Here is a 24000-nt window from a genome sequence, read left to right on the forward strand (position 1 = left end):
AGAATTTCTACATATTAAAAATAAAGCCTTAGATGCCCTGTCAGTCATTTTACACAAGTCTTAGATGCCCTGTTAATCATTTTACATGCCCTCACCCCCCAAGATTAGCTGAGAAAGGAGCGATGCTCCTGTACGCCCCACAGCAAAAGGGCAAGGAAAAGGGGTCCTTTCTCTCCATGTCTCTGCAACCCAAGTTCACAGCTTGCAGCGGGAAGAAGGGAGACCTTCTGGGCTCCTAACCCCGCCCCCACCTCCATCTCAAAACATCTGGGAGGCAGCAAAGTTTCCAGGAAAAGACATCACAAACATAGTATATCAATATTTTAAATAAATAAATGGTAATTCATAAGAGTCAACATCCAAAGGTTGCTCATTGTCAGCTGATCACCCCTGGCCAATGGGAAATGAGCTGAGCTGGCAAGTGTTCATGGACCCATTCCGCGTGGCTTCTCCAATCAAGAAATATCTCGCAGGAAAACCTTGAGACCCTTTTTCAGAGGGTCGCCATGTTGGTCCTCTGTAGAACAGCCACATTCAAGAAGAGGAGGAGGAGTGGTTTGATTTCTACCTGGCTTTTCTCAACTGTCAGGAGTCTCAAACCAACATGCAAACTCCTTCCCCACAAAAGACACCCTGTGAGGTTGGTGGGGCTGAGAGAATTCTGAGAGAACTGTGAATGATCCAAGGACACCCAGCAGGCTTTGACTGGAGGAATGGGGAACAGAATTCGGTACTTCAGATTAGAGTCTGCTTGTCAAGTTGAGGAGAACCGGTTTGATTCCCCTCTCCTTCACTTGCTCCATGGAGCCTTAACTTTGATTCCCCTATCAAAGATAAGGCTCCATTGAGCAATTGAAGGAGAGGGGAATTGGTTCTCCAGATTAGAGTCTTCTTGTCAAGTGGAGGAGCAAAGAATCAAATCCGGTTCTCCAAATAAGAGTCTGCTTGTCAAGTGGAGGAGAGGAGAATCAAACCCAGTTTTCCAGATGAGAGTTTGCTTGTCAAGGAGAGGGGAATTAAACCCAGTTCTCGAGATAAAAGTTCATTGGTTAAGTGGAGGAGAGGGGAATCAAACACGGTTCTCTAGATAAGAGGAGAGGGGAATCAAACCCAGATAAGAATCCATTGGAGGAGAGGGGAATCAAACCCAGTTCTCTTGATAAAAGTCCATTGGTTAAGTGGAGGAGAGGGGAATCAAACCTGGTTCTCTTGATAAAAGTCCATTGGTTAAGTGGAGGAGAGGGGAATCAAACCTGGTTTTCTTGATAAAAGTCCATTGGTTAAGTGGAGGAGAGGGGAATCGAACCCGGTTCTCTTGATAAGAGTCCATTGGTTAAGTGGAGGAGAAGGGAATCGAACCCGGTTCTCTTGATAAGAGTCCATTGGTTAAGTGGAGGAGAAGGGAATCAAACCCGGTTCTCTTGATAAGAGTCCATTGGTTAAGTGGAGGAGAGGGGAATCGAACCCGGTTCTCTTGATAAGAGTCCATTGGTTAAGTGGAGGAGAAGGGAATCGAACCCGGTTCTCTTGATAAGAGTCCATTGGTTAAGTGGAGGAGAAGGGAATCAAACCCGGTTCTCTTGATAAGAGTCCATTGGTTAAGTGGAGGAGAGGGGAATCGAACCCGGTTCTCTAGATAAGAGTCCATTGGTTAAGTGGAGGAGAGGGGAATCGAACCCGGTTCTCTAGATAAGAGTCCATTATTGGTTAAGAATTGGAGGAGAGGGGAATCGAACCCCGGTTCTCTAGATAAGAAGTCCATTGGTTAAGTGGAGGAGAAGGGAATTGAACCTCGTTCCCTTTCTAGATAAGAGTCCATTGGTTAAGTGGAGGAGAGAGGGAATCGAACCCGGTTCTCTTGATAAGAGTCCATTGGTTAAGTGGAGGAGAGGGGAATCGAACCCGGTTCTCTAGATAAGAGTCCATTGGTTAAGTGGAGGAGAGGGGAATCGAACCCGGTTCTCTAGATAAGAGTCCATTGGTTAAGTGGAGGAGAGGGGAATCGAACCCGGTTCTCTAGATAAGAGTCCATTGGTTAAGTGGAGGAGAGGGGAATCGAACCCGGTTCTCTAGATAAGAGTCCATTGGTTAAGTGGAGGAGAAGGGAATTGAACCCGGTTCTCTAGATAAGAGTCCATTGGTTAAGTGGAGGAGAGGGGAATCGAACCCGGTTCTCTAGATAAGAGTCCATTGGTTAAGTGGAGGAGAGGGGAATCGAACCCGGTTCTCTAGATAAGAGTCCATTGGTTAAGTGGAGGAGAGGGGAATCGAACCCGGTTCTCTAGATAAGAGTCCATTGGTTAAGTGGAGGAGAGGGGAATCCAACCCGGTTCTCTTGATAAGAGTCCATTGGTTAAGTGGAGGAGAAGGGAATCAAATCCGATTCTCTAGATAAGAATCCATTGGTTAAGTGGAGGAGAGGAGAATCGAACCCAATTCTCTAGAATAAAAGTCCACTGGTTAAGTGGAGGAGAGGGAACTCAAACCCAATTCTCTAGAATAAGAGTCCATTGGTCAAGTGGAGGAGAAGGGAATCAAATCCAATTCTCTAGATAAGAATCCATTGGTTAAGTGGAGGAGAGGGGAATCGAACCCAATTCTCTAGATGAGATTCCATTGATTAAGTAGAGGAGAGAGAACTCAAACCCGGTTCTCTAGAATAAGAGTCCATTGGTCAAGTGGAGGAGAGGGAACTCAAACCCGGTTCTCCAAATTAGAGTCCACTGCTCTTAAATCTACACCACACTAGGTGTCCAATTGTACTTTACAGACCAACAGGACGTCCAGGGTTTAAGGTTTCAATGGTCAGAGCTCACTTCATCGGATATATCTTGTGACCTTGGAGAACAGCTGCCTGTCACAAGAGACAATATTGCTTAAAAGGTCCAGTGAACTCCGTCTGACCCACAAATAACCTGCAAAGTCTAAAGGGAACTTCCTTCTTGCCTTGTGATGTGGAGGCTGGTAGTGAAGAGTTTAGGAGGCCATCCTGAAAGGGGAGCGGGAAAGGTCAGAGGGTCTGGCATGTGCGAAACACCAGCCTGAGTAGCCCTGATGCTGGCATGAGAGGCAATAATGCAGGACTGGAACCAGTTATGCTGCTGCAGAGCAGCCGTGCAGCAGTGCTGCGTATCTGCAGTGGCCGCAGTGGGACAGAGTCTGTCAGGAGCAAATTCCTGCTCCTAGTCTGGACATGGGATCGCCCCCCTTTTCCCCACTGCAAAGCTGTGCCAGTAAAATCAGTGGTTCAACCCATGGGCCACCATCATGAGAGAGAATGAAATGGCCCCTTCTTGTCAGAACAACCCTGGTCAAAGCTCCAAAACTCCCAGAGGGTGCCGATGACTGCCCAATGGGAAGGCCCCACTGTTGGCCCACCCCCTCCCCATCTACCTATTGGGTTATGGGCCACATAAACTAATTGGCGCACACTCTCTGTCCAGCCCCACCCCTCCCTTGACCTGGCCAGTTCAAACGACTCCCAGTGTCTGCAGCCGCGTGACTGGCGGCATCCGCCCTGTCCATCACAACTGCAGCTCTGATGCTTTGGTGCTGATGTTAACGGCTCCAGTCTCTCCCCCTCTCCCCCCTTTCCAACACACACCCTCAATACACAATCCTCTAGATACACTATGTGTTTTCTCAAGGTAAACATTTACATCAGCTTATATGCAAAATACTTCCTCAAAGATAGGCCAAATCTCAGAATTTATTGACTGTAAATTTTCCAAAGAAATTGACCCACCCACAAATGCAGCCTATAAGTGTCTCAACAAACGTTGTCATATGCACAGGTGGGCGACCGAATTATCAGCTTGACAGGTTAACCAGCTGGACAGAGAGAGAGGTGAGTGCCAGCCCTGCTCCTTCACAGGAAGAAGCAGGAACATCAGGCTTCATGTGCAGGAGTCAGGGAGGGGGGATGACAAATCTGGTTCATCAGATTAGGGTCTGCCGCTCATGAGGAGCTTCGGAGCTGACCGGTCTCAAATACGGACCTGTCTTCGGGGTGACGGGTGATGCACACGCTAAAAAGTAGTCTGGGGTGTTCAGCCAAAGCGGTAAGGAAGCCAGCAGAGAGGTTATTTTGCACCCCAAAATCCACTGGTGAGATTTCAAGACATTCTAATGGTCAGCTGTCCATCCCCTCTGAAATCTTTGGTTAAGACCACATTGTTGCCATTTTTGTCCTTTAGTGAGTGGCTCCTCCAGCTGGAAAGGCTGAGTTATATGTAGTCTCTTTTCTTCCCCGATAGACAAGGGATTTTGTTACGGCAATTTCCTTTCATCACTACAAGTCAGGCTGGTGCTGAGAGGTTCTTTACAGGAGGGAAAGTGCAGGGAATAGATCCAAACTCCTCCTCCTCCTCCTCCTCCTCCTCCTCCTCCTCCTCTTCTTCTTCTTCTTCTTCTTCTTCTTCTTCTTCTTCTTCTTCTTCTTCTTCTTCTTCTTCTTCTCACTGTGAAACCTGCTGGGTGACTTTGGGCCAGTCACAGTCTTCTCGGAACTCACCTGCCTCACAAGGTGTGTGTTGAGGAGAGAGGAAGGGAAAAGGAGCTTGGAAGCCAAGACTCCAGTAGGATATAAAAACCATCTCTTCTTCTGTTAGGTTATCATTACAGGAGCCGTGTTTGCAATGCTGTCTTCCATGCCAAGGTAGAAGGCCCTGTTTGTCTGCCCTGGATTTGGCACCGTGATTGGTAGCAGAGTCCCATTGGTCCAGCTGCCTCCTGCGTCGCTCTTGACCTCCTCATTTTTCATCCCCTTCTCTTGCTCTCCACAGGACTGGAAGAAAGAAGATGGGCCTCCTTCCCTGGGTCACCTTGGCCTTCTGTGGCTTCCTGGTCGCTGATCCATGCCCAAGAGTTAAGTTTCTGCAGAACCCCCAGACTCAACCCGGCAAATTTCACTTAACATTTTTGCCTCTTTGTTCACAATATTTTGTAGTCATTCCCAGAGACCAGAACTTGGGTCTATGGCAGAATCCTTCCTTCCTTCTCAGGGACAGTCCCATAAGCAGGTGTGTAGGAACTCTCACTCACAGGAGGGTTTCAGAGGTGGGATCCAGCAGGTTCTCACCCGTTCCCGAGAGGGGGTTACTAATTATTTGTGTGTGCCGAGAGGGGGTTACTAATTGGGTCTGCTTTTCCGTTAGAAATTCCATTAGGTCCAAAAATCATAAAGTCCTGTTGTTTCCTATGTGGCTGGTTAGCGAAGGTAGAAAACAGGCTAATTCTCCCTGTTGGGCTGTTTTAAAAACAAGTTTTAGAAATATGGTGAAGTTCCTTGTTTCAGGAAAGTCTCCTTCTTTTGATTTCTAGAAACAAAATTAAGTATTTGAAAGTATTAAGTATTTGACAGGCAGTCAATTAGAGGAGAAGTAGTTGTTTCTGTTGGCAGGTGACGATAGGACTTGCTATAATGAGTTTAAATTATGGACAGAAAGATACCAGCTGGAAATTAGGAACTTCTTTTTTTACAGTAAGAGTTTTTTACAGTATCAGAGAAATTATTAACGCCCCGCCCCCGTCGTGCCCCGCCCATCCCCATTGGCGCTACGCCACTGTTTGAATCCCACCCCCATGGGAACCTGTTACTAAAATTTTTGGATCCCACCACTGGAGTGTTCCAGAAAAACACATCTGATGTAGGATTCCGTTCCAATGGATGCAGGCTATAAAGGGGAGCCGCTTCAAAAGCAGACCTCTTAGCCAGGGATCCCTGAATCCTCTTAGCCTTTGGGCACCTTTGCAAATCTGGGATGGGGTGGGGGGCACAAATTCTCCACTGAAACAACAGCAGAGGCAGAGCTAGGGAAAGCCACTGAAGAACAGTGTTTGAATCGACATAGCCGATTGGCTCTTCAGAGGCCAATCAGAAGCTCTGCTGGGCAACAGGCTCACCCACCTTCTAAAAACCATCCAATAGGTGCCAGGAAAAGTACAGATGGGTGAGATGGTGCCCATTGGTACCATGTTGGGAAGCCCCGCCCTGCTCTCAATACAACCAATGAATTGATTTTCTGTTTCTGGAGGAGAAACCACTGACTACTCTGAAAACGGGGATTCTTCACCAATGTCCTGGCACTCAAGGTCCCTTCTCCTCCCTCCTGTCCTGATATCCCACCCCTTTCTCCGGAGTCACAGTCATTTCATCCATTCTCTCCCCCTATTTTTTTTGCCCTTTTCCTTGAGCAGGTGTGGAAGCAATTTCTTGCCCTGGAGGATGGATGTTCTACCAAGGCCACTGCTATGGATTTTTCCAAGACAAAATGACCTGGGCTGAAGCAGAGGTAAGAAGAGATGCACCTGGGCCACTCTCTGCCCATCCCACCGAGCCAGCAACCTGTGTTAGCTACCCTGCCTGACAATCAGCATTCAGAGATACGCTCTCTCTAAACATGGACATTCTGTATAATGATCAGGGCTGAAAGTTAGGTATCCACGACTTATCAGGGGTTTTTTTTTGTTCGGAATGCCCTTTTTAATTCACCCATGGGAGGGCCCACAGTTGACTTGTGTGTCAGCAAATTCCATAAATTCTTTCTACATTATAGTGTCAAAATAATTATTTTGTTGCATTCTGAATTTGCTGCCGGTCAGTTCCATCGGGTTTTCTTTTTTTGGAGTTATTGTTCAATTCTTAAGGGAGCAGAGGAAACCGTCCCCTCTGTCTACTTTCTCTGCCTAATTTTATAAACCTCTGCCATACTTCCCCGTGTAACTTCTTTTTTTTAATGAAAAGCCCCAACCCCTTCAGCCTTTCGCCTTGAATATGTGAACACATGTTGCTGTGCCCAATTTCCTGAATCGGACCCACTGGGTTCATCAAGGTCGGTGTCATTTGCTCAGACTTGGCAGCATCTCTCCAAGGCAGAGAAAGAGATTTCCCATAACCTGCTGCCTGGTAGTTTTAACTGGCCACGCTGGGAATTGAACCTGGCATCTTCTGCATGCCAAGAAGAGACTGTACCACAGAGCCACGCCCCTTTCTGCCCTCCCCAGCCTCCCTCTCAAGCAAGTGCTCCAACCTTTTGATCATTTTCTGTACCTTTCCTAGTTCAATAATACAGTTTTTGAGACGGGCTGATCAAAATACAGAAGGACCAGAGTCAGAGACTGGTATTTACTTGAGTGTGTATCAGTTCCAGATAGTGATGTTCCTAACCAAGGGTCAAAAAGTTGGTCTGCGAGTAAGGAGTCCAAGGTTCTGTCTGAGCCAGAAAGACTGTAGTTCCTTGTAGTTCCTTGATGAATCTTCATGTTGCAGATTGCCTTTGAAGTGTTTTCTGCTTATTTATTTTGGAAGAGCAACGGTTTTCAGTTCTGCAACAGTTTCAGTTCAGAACACAGAAGGACCAGAGTCAGAGACTGGTACTTATTTGAGTGTGTATCAATTCCAGATAATAATGTTTATAGTCAATATTTTTGACATGTTGGACAACTGTGAAGTTCAGAAACAGGGGCAGCTATAAAGTGTTTGTTGAAGGAGGCAGGACAAAGAGGAAAAACTGTTAGTAGGTTCTACTCAGGTATTCGAATTTTTGAGCCAGAAAGACAGGCCGTGTTTAGTTCCTTGATGAATTTGAACTCGGCACCTTCATGTTACAAATTGCCTTTGAAATGTTTTCGGCTTGTATATTTTGGTAGAGCAATAGCTTTCAGTTCTGCAACGGTATGTCCAGGAAGATTAAAAATGGCCTCCTCCTGGTTTTGAATGTTGCATTCTCTTCAGCCAGATTTCGGTCATTCTTCCACAGAATTGTGGTGGTCGTTGTAAATTGATGTTGTAGCACCTGATGGCCCTAAAATGCCCCTCCCCTACCTGATCCTTCTTCTCCCTCCCTCAGATTGACTGCCAGAGCCAAGGCACCAACGGACACCTCGCTTCCATTTCTAGCAAAGCCGAAGGAGCTGTGTTGGCCAGATACATTAAGGCCTCTCAGCAAGATGACCAGAATATCTGGATCGGACTGCATGACCCCCAGAGGGTGAGTATCCACTCTGCTTGTTCGTGCTGACTTCTTAAATTTCAAAAGTTATCATACTAAATCAATTCATACACCTCAATTCAAAACAGTATTCCTCATAAACAGGTTCCCAGATTCCTGGAAATAGCGGGCAATCACCACTGCCGCCGCCTCCTAACTCAGCGTCTGGGCAGGAATATATGGCCAGATGTGTTTTCTCTCTTCTGAAGATAAAAGTCAGTTCTCTTAGAGGAAATGTCTCTGGCAGCACGTCCCCAAGGAGTTCCTTCCCAAATTCCACCCTGCCTAGACTCCCCCCTCCCTCCCCAACTTCAGGAATTTCTTTAGTTGAGTTGGCAACTGTATGTTAGGACTGCAGGAGTCCTAGGTGTCGGATTGCCCTGGTGTCAGCTTGTTGGGGGATGGGATTTCTGTCTGTTGTGATTTTTCTGTGCGAAACTATGGGCCTTTCCCCACTTACCTTAAGCCCCGTACTACTCTCCGAAAGTAGCGTGGGGTCCCCCGGCACTCCACACGACAGGGGCGGCGACAGCGCAGCCGCCCCAACGCTGCCGCTGTCGCGCCCCCTCAGTGAGCGGCATCCCTGGCTCTTTTAAATGGCGCTTTGTGATGACCCCGCACAGAGCGCGGGGTCGTGGGGACGCCCAGGCGCGCGCCAGAGATGCCGCGCGCTGAGAGCAGCGCACGGCATAGGGGGGATTAAGGTAAGTGGGGAAAGGCCCTATGTTGCTGCTGCTCTCAGTCTCCGCTTATCTCTCCCGCTTTTAGTGAAGGCCAAATGTTTTGGTTCTTAGTAGTACCACTGAGAAGCTGTATGGGGGGCGGTTTGGGTGAATTGGAGATTTGGGTGCACCAAATCCCAAATTTGTCCCGAATCTGGGCCCATTTGGGCATATTCGGGCCAAAATCAGCCGAATATGTCCTGCTCAAATATGAACGAATCCGAATGCAAGGCATTTGAGCTTTTTTGGTGATTTTTGTGTTTGTGCCTGCAGGGGGCGCATTTTTAAAGCTAGTGGCACCAGAATTTCAGGGTATCATCTGGAGACTGTCCTGATAAGGTCACCCAGGTTTGGTGAAGTTTGGCTCAGGGGTCCAAAGGTATGGACCCCAAAGTGGGTGCCCTCATCTCCCATTATTTCCAATGGGAGCTAACAGGAGATGGGGTCTACCCCTCTGAGGGGCGTCTAATTTCCTGCAGGGCTGCTGGTGTGAATACCCTGAAAGGAACCAGCCAATGTTGCTAAAGTTTGCTTTGGAGAGGCAAAAGTTCACCAAGCCTGGATGCTATTACCAGGAGGGCCTCTTGGAGCCACCTTGAAAGTCTAATGCTTCTATCTTCAAAAATGTGCAGTCTGCACAGAAATTCCCCATTGGGTACAATGATCTCGAGGCACTGCAGAGCAGAGAATCTTGTGCAATTTCTTTGGGTGACTGTCAGGGATGCCTTTTTAAATCTAGTGGCACCAAAATTGTAGGGTCTTATCCAGAGACAGTCCTGATGATACCACCCAAGTTTGGTAAAGTTTGGTTTAGGGGGGCCAAAGTTATGGACACTCAAAGGGGTAATCCTCATCTCCTGTTAACTCCCATTGGGAACAATGGGGGATGGGGCATCCAATGTGGGGGTCCATAACTTTGAACCCCCTGGACCAAACATCACCAAACTTGGTTGGTATCATCAGAAGAGTCTCTGGAAGATACCCTGAATTTTTGGAGCTGCTAGCTTTAAAAATACCCACCCCACAGGCACAAATACAAAAGAACGCCAAAAATAGAAAAAATCAGACCCCGAATATTCGGGTAGATCCAAATATGTTATTTGTCTTATTCGGGCATACAGATAATTTTATGCTTTAATAAATCCGAATCCAAATTTTGCTGAAGTTCTAGGCTATTGACCAAGCCTATGCAGGACTTGCCTTCAGAACGTGCCCAATTTCAAGGTGCAGGAAAAGAAATTCCTCCTAAACATTAGAAAGAACTTCATGTTGGTAAGGGCTGGATGGCCATCGGTCAGGAGTGCTTTGATTGTGTGTTCCTGCACGGCGGGGGGTTGGACTGGATGGCCTTTGGGGGTCTCTTCCAACATTAGGATTCTATAATTCTATAAAACTTAACGCTACGCTGCTGTGGTGTCGGCAGGAGTGTTAGCTAGCCTCATCTACTGAGAATTTATATGTAACCCTATACGTAATCAAGTCAAATGATGATATTGTGACGATTGTATTAATGACAAAGTGCCTAAAATTGTCTTTTGCTGATGTACTAATCAAGTTAAAAGTTAAGATTGTGTGCCTGAGTGGACAGCGGACAGCCGGGCAGGATTGGCCAGATGTGATCAGAAGGGTCTGTTCAAAAACGCCTGTACTGCAATGCAGACTTCAGAGAGTTGGTACCACGGTATAGCTCTCTCCATGTCCACCTGACATGGCAATAAATCTAGCTTGCTATTAGCCACCCTTGTTTGGAGTTTTGAAGAAGAAGAAGAAGAAGAAGAAGAGGAGGAGGAGGAGGAGGAGGAGGAGGAGGAGGAGGAGGAGGAGGAGGAGGAGGAGGAGGAGGAGGAGGAGGAGGAGGAGGAGTTTGGATTTATATCCCTCCTTTCTCTCCTCCAGGAGATTCAAAGGGGCTTACAATCTCCTTGCCCTTCCCCCCTCACAACAAACACCCTGCGAGGTAGGTGGGGCTGAGAAAGCTCCGAGAAGCTGTCACTTGCCCAAGGTCACCCAGCTGGCGTGTGTGGGAGTGTACAGGCTAATCTGAATTCCCCAGATAAGCCTCCACAGCTCAGGCGGCAGAGCTGGGAATCAAAACCAGTTCCTCCAGATTAGATACACGAGCTCTTAGCCTCCTGCGCCACTGCTGCTCCAAGTAAAGACTTCCATAACACACACACACACCCCTTAAGGTTAGAGCAGGAACCTGGCTTACTGGTCTTTGTGCTCCATCCTGACAGTGACCGGCAACTGGCAGGAGGATTGTGGTGGGAAGAAAGTTTAAAAAAGACAGCCACCTGTACTGATGGGAAGTCCAGATAGGAACTGACAAGAGACACTCTTCTGGGAATCACCAGAAACTCTATCGTAACTAACGTTTCTGCCAATTTCCAGAGCGATATTTTGTCACTTCCTGTATGAACTTCATCCTTTTTTTCGTTCCTTATTTTTAAAAAAAATGTACTATTTTTTCTCCTGCCACTGATTTGAGCCACGGTGGCGACAGGACTTGGGGGCAGGGGATTCCCCCTCACCTGGGCACACCAGCCCACCTTTTTATCTGGGTTGTTAACGGAAGTTGTTTGACTTTGGTCTGGGGTGGTTAATTACTGTAGTTTGAGGCCACTCCGCCCCTGTTTCGTGCTGCTTTTGAAGCCTTGGTTTAATTTCACGCTTTTAAGACTCGTGGTGAGCGACCTTGGAGAAATCTCTGGAAAGGCTGCTGGCCCATTTCCCATGTAAATGTATCCCTCATTGTTTGGTCCTTCTGCCCCTAACCAGAACTTCTTTCTTGTCAATGCAGAACCGACGCTGGAGATGGTCTGATAGATCTATAGTCAACTACAGGTCTTGGGCTACTGGTTTCCCTGACAATTATCAAAATAATGAATACTGCGTAGAGATTTGGCGTCAGTCAGGTGAGCCATTTCCTCATCAGGTGAGACATCTCAAAGCTGTGGGTCTCCCAGAGATACACTCACCAAACGTGCAGCAGTACAGAAGAAGATGAGGAAGAGTTTGGACTTATACCCCACCTTTCTCTCCCGTAAGGAGACTGAAGGTGGCTGAGAAACTCCCTCTCCCCACAACAGACCCCTTTTGAACCAGGTGGGGTTGAGCGTGTTCTGAATGAACTGTGACTAGCCAAAGGTCACCCAGCAGAAATGTAGGAGCAAAGAACCAAACCCTGCTCACCAGATAAGAGTTTGCTGGTTGTGTGGAAGAGCAGGGAATCAAACCCAGTTCTCCACCTACTCTTAACCACTACACCATACTGGCTCTCAGCTTTGGAAAGAGGCTTAGCATGTGGAAGCTCCAAGCTCGCAGGAAATGGTCACCTCCGGAACTGGTTACTGTGCCTCGTTCTATGCAGGGCTGCCCTTGATCCTGACCCGGAAACTCCAGCTAGACCAAAACACGGCCGCACAGGTCCTTATCAGGTCGCCATGGGGAGTCTATAAGTGCCTGATGCTCTATGACACAGGTGTCAAACTCGTGGCCCTCCAGATGTTAAGGACTACAGTTCCCATCATCCCTCACCAGCATGATGCTGGCAGGGGATGATGGGAATTGTAGTCCATAGCATCTGGAGGGCCGTGAGTTTGACAACTATGCTCTATGAGCTGCACTGGGTCCAGGTGGAACACCTTATCCAGTTCGAGGTTTTCACGTTAAAAACCCTGAACAGTCTGGGGCCCCCGAGCCAGGTCATATTATCCCTAAGGTGATGTGAAAAGACTCATCCTGGAGAGCTGCAACCCGTTGTGCGTTTGCTGTGCGGAAGGGGCCGGAGCAGGCAAGGCTGGCCGTGGTGATTTCGTGTGAGGTGGCTTCACATGCGCATGCTGTGGTTGAGGAGATAAAGTCAGAACCCTTTTTGCCACACGCCAGGGGCCCAAATCCCATTTCCAGGTTGGCCAGCCCTTCTAAAACTCCTTGCAGGCTTAGCAACTGCAGGAACACCAGTAGAGGAATAATTCAGCCCGTGCCAAGTACTCCCCTAAGAACTTCTGTTTCTGGTCTCTCTGAAAGGCAGGCTGTGCAGAATCTGCTGTGGTTCTGAGGGGAAACGCACACATTTAGTCTCTGTAACTGCTGGGCGAGGTGGCTTTTGACACTGCCAACCCCCCTCCCATGCAACGTCTTCCTTCACCACCAAGTCAAAGCTAACCTATGACAACCCTGTAGAGTTTTCAAGGTAGGATTTATTCAGAGGTGGTTTTTCTATTGCCTGCCTCCCCGTTAACAACCCCGGACTTCTTTAGTAGTCTCCCATCCAAATACTGATCGGGATTGACCCTTCTTAGCTCCTGAGATCCGATAATATCAGGCTAGTCACGTCGCTGATCCTAAAGCATAGGAAGAAACGTTCCACAGCCTGTTTCTCTTTTTTCTTCCAGGTTATCTTGAGTGGAACGATGTGAATTGCAAATACGAGCGCCGGTACATCTGCGAATTTGTACTTTAGTGCAGGCAGTTTCTTCTCCAGCATTTCAGAAACAACTATGAGGAACCCATCCCGTTAGACTAGAGAGCCTTCACAGCTGTCACCTTTCCTTCCAAGAAACCGGATCTGCACCCTATATTATAAATTCTCCTCCTTGTAGATTGTCTATCTGTTAACTCGCTTATGAATCTTGACTTTGGAACTGGATAACAACAATAAACTCTGTCTTTGGCTGTTTGCATACTGAATACGTTTGTCATAATTACTGTCCAATGTAGTGCTTGGATTAACACAAAAAGTCTGGCTAGTTCTAGCCTAGGGGTCCTTATCATGGTGCCCATGGGCACCATGGCACCTGCTGACCCTTTTCCTGGTACCCACCAAGTGTTTTTAGACAGTAAATGAGGCAAAGTGGGACCTTTGCCCAACAAAGCTTCTGATTGGCTGTGGGGACTTTTGAAAGTGTTGCCTAATGGTAGTAGCTGCCACTGCAGCACACCATATGTTGTGTGATACCTTCAAAGGTGTCCACAGGCTCAAAGGTTCTGGGAGTACCTGCCCTAGAGAAAACACCTTCCAGTTGGTCCCCTTTCCAAAATAACCCACCTGTCAGTGTAACCTCTAACTGTGGGTTCTGTGGGGCAGAACTTGGAATGAGTTTGCAACAACAAATTTTAAAAACAAAATGGTTTACTTGCTTAACATATAACATCAACCTTTAACATCACACTTCAAGGTCCTGCTCAGGTTGCATTTTCAAGTCCTTCTAGTTACAGTCTACTGATACTGCCAAGTCCAATTCTTCTTTGCAAGGGGGTTGGCTCCTGAAGACTCCAAGGGCTTGATGAACAGGATTCAACATGATGAAAGTTTCCAGGAGAACTCTCACCCATTACGAACATAAAAACCCTGAAACAATAAACTCCAACATTTACAACATAGCAAAACAACAACAACTACCTTCCCAGTAGTTCCCAACAATATTGCATTTACCTTAACAAGGTGTTAAGGGCTTATAGAAATCAAGGTCCGAGTCTGGTAGCCTTGTCTCCTCCAACTACATGAGGTCTGCTGCAGCCTCTTGCTGCTTTGAGTCTCCACCCCTTTCTGGGTCAACCCATTCTGAGCATGGGGGTTACATCAGCACCTATCGAGTTTAACCATCTGCATTCCAGACCACTTTAACTCTTGAGTTGAAGTCAAGACATGCTGATGTCTACAGGACGAAGTGAAAACGGACTCTCCCTTCCCACTAATTAAGACAGCTATTTATTTGTTTGTTTGTTTGTTTGTTTGTTTATGGGATTTTTATACCGCCCAACCCCCGGAGGGCTCTGGGCAGTGCACAACACAGGTTCAATACAATATATACAAACAAATCCCATTTGATTAAAATTAAAATTTAAGAATTTTAAAACACAGCGGTGAATTCAGTAAAAATGGCATCAGCAATAACCCCAATTAAACCCTCCCAAGAGGGGGAAACAGAACAGGAAATGGGTCCCCTAGATGACAGGGGGACTCCGAAACCGGAGGAATAGAATAGAAGGGGCACCTCGATCAGCAGCTGGACACTCCAAAAGCCCGGCGGAACAACTCAGCCTTACAGGCCCTGTGGAATTCACCAAGGTCCCACAGGGCCCGGACAGATGGAGGAAGAGTGTTCCACCAGGCAGGGGCCAAGGCTGAAAAGGCCCTGGCCCGAGTGGAGGCCAGCCGCATCATTGAGCTAGTGTGTATTAAGAGTGTTCTGGAGCCTGGGTGTTAGCTGTGTAACAGGACATGGGAGGGGACTTATTTCCCCTCCCCTCTGAATATCTATCTGTAACTGCTACTTCTGTGTCCCCTTCCCCAGAGACTGATTTGGCTCTACTCCCCTCTTTCCCCAAAACTAAGTGACCAGACTAAGGCAACACTGGGGGAGAGAAGCAAAGAGTCTTCCGTGGCAACGATAAGTGTCGGGAATTTCCTGAGGGGACACGATGTCAGACTTCACTTCCACTCAGGGAAATACCCAAAGCCTTTTTGGTGGCTGGAGATTTCCTGGGACTACAGTTGATCTCCAGGTGTCAGAGATCAGTTCACCTGGAGGAAACGGCCACTATGGAAAATAGACTCTATGGCATCATGCCCCGCTGAAGCCCCTCCCCTCCCCTAACCCCCTCCTTCTCAGGTCCCACCTCCCAGAATGACAGCTGATCTCTGGATCGCAGAGACCAATCCCGCTGCAGGAGATGGCGGCTTTGGAGGGTGGGCGGTCCGGCATCTTACCCTGCTGATGCTCCTCCCCTCCCCAAACCCACCTTCTCCAGACTCCACTTCCAAATCTCCCGGAATTTTCCAAGGCAGAGTTGGCAACCCTGCATAAGAACATAAGAACATAAGAACAAGCCAGCTGGATCAGACCAGAGTCCATCTAGTCCAGCACTCTGCTACTCGCAGTGGCCCACCAGGTGCCTTTTGGAGCTCACCTGCAGCAGGTGAAAGCAATGGCCTTCTGCGGCTGCTCCTCTTCCCAAGCACCTGGTCTGCTAAAGCATTTGCAATCTCAGATCAAGGAGGATCAAGATTGGTAGCCATAAATCGACTTCTCCGCCATAAATCTGTCCAAGCCCCTTTTAAAGCTATCCAGGTTAGTGGCCATCACCACCTCCTGTGGCAGCATATTCCAAACACCAATCACATGTTGCATGAAGAAGTGTTTCCTTTTATTAGTCCTAATTCTTCCCCCCCAGCATTTTCAATGGATGCCCCCTGGTTCTAGTATTGTGAGAAAGAGAGAAAAATTTCTCTCTGTCAACATTTTCTACCCCATGCATAATTTTATAGAGCTTCCCAATCACATATCCCCCCCCTGCCAGACGCCTCCTCTCCAAACTTTTAAAGTAAGAGTCCCAAACGCTGCAGCCTCTCCTCATAAGGAAGGTGCTTCCAATCCCTTCTGCTAATCATCCTCTCGCTGCCCTTTCCTCTTTGCACTTTTTCTATCTCTTCGATATCCTTTTTTGGTTTGTGCTGCATCAGAACTGAACACAGTACTCCAAGTGCTTGGGTCAGCATTCACACTGGCCAGCTTTATATAAGGGCATGACAATCTTTGTAGTTTTATTCTCAATTCCTTTCCTAATGATCCCCAGCATAGAGTTTGCCTTTTTCACAGCTGCCATGCATTGAGTTGACATTCCCATGGAACTATCAACTAAGACGCCCAAATCCCTTTCCTGGTCTGTGACTGATAGCACTGTCCTAGTGATAGTGTAACCCCTGTGTCAGAATGGGATGACCCAGAAAGGGGTGGAGTCTGAAAAGAAGCAGAAGGCTGCAGAACTCATGAGGTTGGAGGAAGCAAGGCTACCAGGCTGGGACCTTGATTGATTTTATTAAGCCCTTAACACCTTGTTTACGGTAACTGCAATGTTTTTATCAAATAGTCCCACAATTTTATTTGAAGGCTTTTCCTTTTCCCTCATTTCTTGCTTCAGTTTTCTTTCCTGTTTACTAGAGATTTCTTTCTCTAAGGATCTCACTGGCCATAGAAGGAGAGAGCAACTGATATTGACCTTCTTTTTTAGTTCACTACTTCATTGCACTCTATGTTCCTTTATTTTTTGAGGGCTGTTAACAATGCTTCATGCCAGCATCCCCTAAAGAATTGTTCCTGAACATAGAACTTAAGCTCTTCATCAGCAATCCCTCCTTCTTCTAATATTTCCATAGCCAGAGCATGCAACCGATTTAAATATGCTGATGGGGATTCATTAATGTGCTGATTTGTCTCATAAAACTTAAGCTTTCAGTTCAGGAAACGCTGGAGACAATATTGCCATATGCAATTTCCAAAATATGCAAGCAAAAACATTGTTTTCAGCAGTGGAGCATCCTTCCCTGCTCCCAAAGCTATGGGCAATGCAGGAGGCAGCAAGCTCTCTACAACTTCCCTTCTTTTTAATATTTTCAGGAACTACTGTCAATGTCTGGGTAATTAATTCTCTTGCATGAACTCAAAGCCAAACTGAGGTATTCTAGAGTTTCCCCTGCTGGTTTAGGTAAAATACCAGAAAATGTTTCTAATTACGGGTAACTCCAGATCTACCTGCTGGAAACTTGAAGCTGTACTTGGCAGTTTGCAAAACTCTTTCTAGCAGCTGCTGCAATCCAGAGGATGAGTTTGCAAAAGGGGTAGAGGTTGCAACTGGAATCCCTTCCTTCATGGAACTGCCAAACAGTGTTCCTTTTTCTCCTGGCTGCACAGTGGTTTTGCTTCTTCCTAACTAACAACTGTTGCAAACTCTGCATCAATAGGGATTACATCCCATTTCCCTTTGCAACTTACAGTTTATACATTGGTTGACTATCTTGCAAACAGAATTATGTGTTTCAAATTCACACAGCAACATCTCTTTCCCTCTGCCCTTTATCCTGTGCATTTTAGCAATTGCACCATAAGTTTCCACAGTATGTTGAATATCCTCATTAACATCCCTTGAACTTATGTCACATAACAAGACAGTTTTATGGGGATCAAACCCCAACTTATTGCACACTTCCATTGCAAGCAATTTATATTCGCAATCTCACTTCCAGGCCCCACGTTGGGCGCCAATTTGTAACCTCAGCTTGTGGTCAACTTTAACTTTAAAGTCTCAAATGCCCCCTCAACCTTTCAACGAATGATGGAAAATGTGATGCAAGGCTTAAACCTTACTGAAACAATTGCCTTTTTAGATGATTTGATCATATTCTCTGCAACTAAAGAAGAGCATGAAGAACGTCTCCTCAAGGTTTTGCAAAGACTTCAGACATATGGATTAAAGTTGGCCCCTTCTAAATGTAAATTATTTCAATCATCAGTGAAATATTTAGGTCATATCATATCAGCCTCTGGAATAGAGCCAGACAAAGAAAAGACAGATGCCATTACCACCTGGCCGGTGCCTACAAACCTCAGTGAACTTCGGAGATTTCTTGGGTTTGCTGGATATTATAGGAGGTTTGTGTCAGGATATTCAATCATTGCTAAGCCATTAAATTCATTGCTAGCAGGTAGTTCTAGAGGAAGTAAAAATAAAGGAAACCAGTCTCTCAAAGACAAATGGGATGTAGGCTGTCAAGAGGCCTTTGAGACTTTAAAGTTAAAGTTGACCACAAGCTGAGGTTACAATAGCACTGTCCTTCTGTCCTAGTGGCAGATACTATTCATTTATGAATAGTATCAGAGCAGTCAGAATTCAGATCCTAAGCCCAGTCCTCTGATGCAGGGGCGTATCTTCCAGAGGGACATGGGGTATCACATGTCCCCATGCCATCTAATCACACGGGGGGCACTGGGACTAGGCCACGCTCGTCATCTCCGGGGGGTAGACCTAGACGCCGGCACCAGCTCCAGGCAGTAGATGTAGGCACTGGAGGGGAAGCACGGAAACTGGTTGAGCTACCTCCAGAAAAACACTCGCCCAAAACAGGGAAGTACAACAAACTGATTTATAGCATAAATGACAAGTCTAAATGCATTAATAGACTAGAATAGCACTGGAATCAAGTTCATTCATAAATCCCACAGACCATTCATGAGTAGAGGCAATGTTTCAAAAGTCAGTTTGTGATGGTGTAGATCAGGAGTCTGCAACCTGCGGCCCTCCAGATGTTCATGGACTACAATTCCCATCAGCCCCTACCATCATGGTCAATTGGCCATGCTGGCAGGGGCTGATGGGATTTGTAGTCCATGAACATCTGGAGAACAGCAGGTTGCAGACCCTTGGTACTGTAGATAAATCACGTAGGCACGTGGAAACATTGTTTGAAACATTGCCTGTACTCATGAATGGTCTCCTGTCTGTGGGATTTATGAATGAACTTGATTCCAGTGCTATTCCATTCATGTCTAAGAATGTATTTGTAATACTATTAATGCATTTAGACTTGTCATTCATGCTATAAATCAGTTTGTTGTACTTCCCTGTTTGGGGCGAGTGTTTTTCTGGAGGTAGCTCATCCAGTTTCCGGGCTTTCCTTTTCTCCCCCTCGCCTTTCGTTTTCCTTTCTGGCACGGGGGGGGGGGGGTCAGATTATGCCCTCAGGCTCCATTTTCCCTAGATATGCCTCTGCTCTGGTGCTCTGCAGTTTGTCCCCAAAATACACAGGGGAGGAATGTTCTGAAGCCCCCGAGGATGGGAAAGGGCTTCTTTGGCAAACTGTATAATCTCTCAATCTGAATGGCCGCATCGAAGAGAAACTGAAAACCTGGAGCTATTCCGGACTCTCCTGACCCCCCATTGAGTTCTCACAGGCCTGTGAGAAGGATGGATAGATAAACTCCTTAAGAGCTGACCGGAGTCGGTAGACAGGTTCACGCGGCAAGAAGCGATTCTTCAGGGCTGGAGAACCTTTCTTACAAGGGGCCATTTTGGAGTTTGTTTGTTTAGGCAAAAAGAAGGCTAAACAGAGACCACAGAATTGCAGTGCTGGAGGGGGTCACAGAGGCCATCTAGTCCAACCCTGTGCAGGATCAGCACAGAGCATCTCAGACATAAGCATAAGCATAAGCATTTTATTGTCATCGTGCACGCACAACGAAATTTACAGCAGCATTCCTCGATGTGCACAATTCCAGACTCATGCCCCATCCTCACTTTCCCCTTCCTCCACCCATCCCTACACAGCCCCAAACACATCAACTGTCTCTAAGCCTCTTTGTCCTAGTTTGGATAGACCTGTATCGTCTGCCGGATGGTAACAGTTCAAAAAGAGAGTGTGCCGGATGAGACGGGTCTCTCAGAATATTTTGGGCTTTCTTAGGCTTCGGGAATGATAGAGTTCTTCCCAGGAGGGGAGAGGGCAGCCGATCATCCTCTGTGCAGTAGTGACCACCCTTTGGAGCGCCTTCCTATCTGCCACTGTGCAACTGGAGAACCATACACAGATGCAGGAGGTTAAGACACTCTCTATAGCACAGCGGTAAAAGACAAGTGTTTGTCTAGCAGCTGCTTCCAGTGCGGAGGAGCCCTGGGCAGCCCGTTCCACTGCTGAACAGCTCTTGCTGTAAATAAATGGTTCTTAATATACAGCCGATCCTGCGGGGCTGATCTTCTCTTCCCTTTCCCAAACTGCAAAGCTCTTTTCAGTAAGAACTATGTGGAGCCCAAAGGCAGAGGTGATGGGAGCAGCATTCTGTGCTGCCCGCCCAGCCAGCAAGGTAAGAGTGAGGGGGAGGGGATGGGATTTATCCCCAATCTTAACAAAATTAAATGGCAGTAAAAGTGCCCTGGAATTCTTTTAAATAATCTGTTTCATTTGGGATCTGCTTTTCAGCTGCCTTTGAATCGCCACCATTTTCCAGGGAATTCAGTTTGGCTTTGTGCACCCTTATTTGGAACCTGTGCCACGACTTGTGTTATACATCACATGTATTTTGGCCCTGAGAAACTGCAAGTTGGGGGGGGGGGGGGGGAAAAGTTTCCTGCTTTCTTCTCAAAGCTGCATCGAGAACTTCCCTGAAAGGTGAGGGATGTAGAGAAACAGAAGCAATTTCTGCTCGGTCATTAACAGATAAGGGTGGGGGCACACAGGGTGAAGATAAGATAAAAGGGGGGGTGAAGATAAAAGGGGTTCAAAGGGCACTGCCTCCCATTTGACCCAATTTGAAAGGGACAATATGTTAATTAAGGCTCAATTACATTCCTGCAGCAAAGCAATGAAATGAAATGCCTGTTGGAATGGCACCAAGTGGAAGAAGTTGGTTGCCGGAAGACTCTCTAGGAACTCCTAGAAACCGCCTGGCAGGTGCAGAAAGCAAACATGAGATGACATCAGCGCACCTGCTGATCAGGTCCAAAGGCAAATACTGCCACACTCTAGTGACCCAGTCCATAAACCCATAAATCCAGTCAATGTGTTTAAAATGAGCAAACACTTGAGTTCCGTAGTGTATAATCGGTATCTGAGTTGTCCTGAAGTTCAGCAGCAACTTAGCTTATTCTGTCCTGCGTTACTTGCATTTCTGTAAGTTGTTCCTTCTGTTTCACTAACTGTTGAATTTGTGACCATTTATACACTTTTGGTCTCCTTCAGATGGGATTCTCAATTACACACACTTCCCCCCCTTTTCACAATTCACTGCTCTCTCATACTAGAGAATCTCCATAGTATCTGAAAGGAGGAAATGTGTGACTTCCTCCTTGGGAATCAGGGAAGCAGGGATTTGCTTTCTTTGGGTTTATTTGCTTCCCCCCCCCCTTCGCCCATCCTCCCCAAAGTCGAATTTCCCACTCTCTGGGGCCACCATATTAGAGCAATTGGATGGGCTTCCTTAAGAAAAACTAGCAGGGCCCGGCCACGCGTTGCTGTGGCTTGTTGTGGTGAAATGGGGAAGGAATAGTAGCAGCAAATCAATTGCAGAGGCCAGCAGTACGTGCTCATGCAAACACGCAGCCTGATACTGTGCGATGTCATTGATGTGTGTGCCCCCATTTCTTGGTGGGGAGAGAATGGAAAGGCACCCCTCACACACATCTTGGCTGGCTGGTCATGATCCTTTACCTGGGAGTAAGTTTGGTTGGTGGCAATGGGTGTCGCTTCTGAGGAAACCCTCTGAGGGGTGCAACGCAGCCATTCAAAGTATGTCACGATTGCTGTACCGAGCTTACTCCTGAGTAATGCGTGCCTGGTTTTCTTAACTGTAACCACAGTATTCAGGGAATCTAGGGTGCCCACCCTCCCTCCTCCCATCCCAGCATAAGCCCCTCACTTTCTTCCCTCCCTCACTTCTCTTCCCTTGCATGCAACCCCTCCCTCCCTTCCCTTTCCCTCCGCTAGGTTGGGTGGGTCATATCAAGATGCTGGGCCCCCTGCCTCCCTTCCCTTGCATGCCACCTCTCCCCCTCCCTCCCTTCCCTCTCCCTCGTGTGTATGTGTGTGTATGTGTTTCACTTCCACTCAAGTTACTGCCTATGTACTGTTTCCACTGCTCCTATCTGGCCATCCGAGGAACATTCTAAGCAGCACGAACATTCTAAGGGTGACAATTACACACAGGCAGCTGCATGTCCTTCACCATGGAGCGCCCGGAAAAAGGCATCTTACCTGGGCCAGGTGTGAAATTTCAGGTATGTGAACATCTAAAAACACTCTCACCTGGCTGACTATAGTGGCTGGGAATTGTCAGAGGAATTGGCCCAGCAGTTACTGAGTTATAGTATCATCAACAAAAACACTGTTAGCCTTTTATATATATATAGATTAAACACCTTGGTGAATTGCTTGAGCAATAGGCCCTTGGAACTGATGTGAGATTTTAGTCAAGCAAAGTAACGCTAGATCACAGATACTCTTCCTCAAAAAAGACTGCAGGAAAGACCAAGGAAACAGCAGGCAAAAGGATGACACAGTGGAGTAGGAGGATTGCTGTTTATATAAAAAAATCAAGGAGAAGGCCCACTGCAAAGCAAGCAGCCATGTGGGAAGCAGTAGGTGCTTAAATGACTTATGTGTTCATTTCTTAAGAGAGCAGCAGTGGCGTAGTGGTTAAGAGCAGGTGCACTTTGGAGAACCAGGTTTGATTCCCCGCTCTGCCACTTGAGCCGTGGAGGCTTCTCTGGGGAATTCAGATTAGCCTGTGCACTCCCACACACGCCAGCTGGGTGACCTGGGGCTAGTCACAGCTTCTCGGAGCTCTCTCAGCCCCACCTACCTCACAGGGTGTTTGTTGTGAGGGGGGAAGGGCAAGGAGATTGTCAGTCCCTTTGAGACTCCTACAGGAGAGAAAGGGGGGATATAAATCCAAACTCTTCTTCTTCTTACACTTGTCCTTCTAAAGCAAAATAAAAATTCAGGTAATCCCAGAGATCACACAGTTCTGGAGAAACTTGCCCTAACATAGAGAGTGATGGTGTTTAGATGGTCTCCAGATTTCCATGGCCTTCTTGAGGGCCCCCTTTACCTCCTGGTTGCGGAGGCTATAAATTATGGGGTTCAGCATTGGTGTGATTACACAGTACATGATGGAGATCAAAGTGCCAGTCGCCAAGGAGTTACCGGCACTTGGCCTCTGATAGTTCAGTAACCCATTTCCATAGTAAATGAAGACAACAGAGAGGTGAGACGCACAAGTGGAAAAGGCTTTGCGCTTGCCAGTAGTGGACTGAATCTTCAAGATGGAGGACAGGATGAAAACGTATGAGGAAATAATGAACAGGAGGGGGCCACCACCAAAAAGAAGTCCTAATATGTGGAGTACCAGTTCATTGATGTGTGTATCACTGCAAGCCATTTTCATCAGTGGAGGGAGATCACAGAAGATGTGATTAATCTGGTTGACTCCACAGAAGTCCAACCTGGTGCTTAGAGCCGTGTGTAGAGCAGAGTCTAGGAAACCCCAGACCCAAGTGGCAAAGGCCAGTACGGTGCACACCTTGGTGTTCACGAGGCGTGAGTAATGCAAAGGTTTACAGATGGCGGCATAGCGGTCGTAGGCCATGACACCCAACAGTGCTCCCTCTGCACCCATGAAAGAGATGAGGAAGAACATCTGGGCCATGCACTGGTTGTAGGAGATGGTCTGTTGCTGGAGCAAGAAGTTCACCACCATTTTAGGGACAGTGACTGAGGAGAAGCAAATATCTAAGCAGGAGAGGTGGCTGAGGAAATAATACATGGGGGTGTGGAGGCTGGATTTCAGTTGAATCATAGTGAATATCATGAGGTTCCCCAGTACAGTGACCAAGTAGATGGCCAAGAATGCCAAGGCGAGATACGTGTGACCATACAGAATTCCAGAGAAACCCAGGAAGTCAAATTCCACCACCTGTGTCTGATTCCTGATTCCCAGGGAGAGCTCAACACTCAT

At 47.1% G+C, this 24000-nt stretch overlaps 2 protein-coding genes across 2 annotated transcripts in view; one reads left to right on the forward strand and one right to left on the reverse strand.

The window, feature by feature from the left end:
• LOC125434938 (C-type lectin-like) overlaps nucleotides 1-13405 on the forward strand; it is a 443381-nt gene extending 429976 nt beyond the window's left edge. The window contains exon 6 of the mRNA XM_048500813.1: nucleotides 13111-13405. Within this exon, the coding sequence (XP_048356770.1) occupies nucleotides 13111-13178 (68 nt within the window). The 3' untranslated portion in view covers nucleotides 13179-13405. The remainder of the gene's footprint in view (nucleotides 1-13110) is intronic.
• Nucleotides 13406-23025: 9620 nt separating this feature from the next.
• LOC125434619 (olfactory receptor 5V1-like) lies at nucleotides 23026-24000 on the reverse strand. The gene has a single exon (XM_048500150.1). The coding sequence runs from the start codon at nucleotides 23998-24000 to the stop codon at nucleotides 23026-23028; it is 975 nt and encodes a 324-aa protein (XP_048356107.1).

This window comes from Sphaerodactylus townsendi, linkage group LG06 (assembly GCF_021028975.2).
Source record: "Sphaerodactylus townsendi isolate TG3544 linkage group LG06, MPM_Stown_v2.3, whole genome shotgun sequence".
NCBI classification, from domain to species: Eukaryota; Metazoa; Chordata; class Lepidosauria; order Squamata; family Sphaerodactylidae; genus Sphaerodactylus; species Sphaerodactylus townsendi.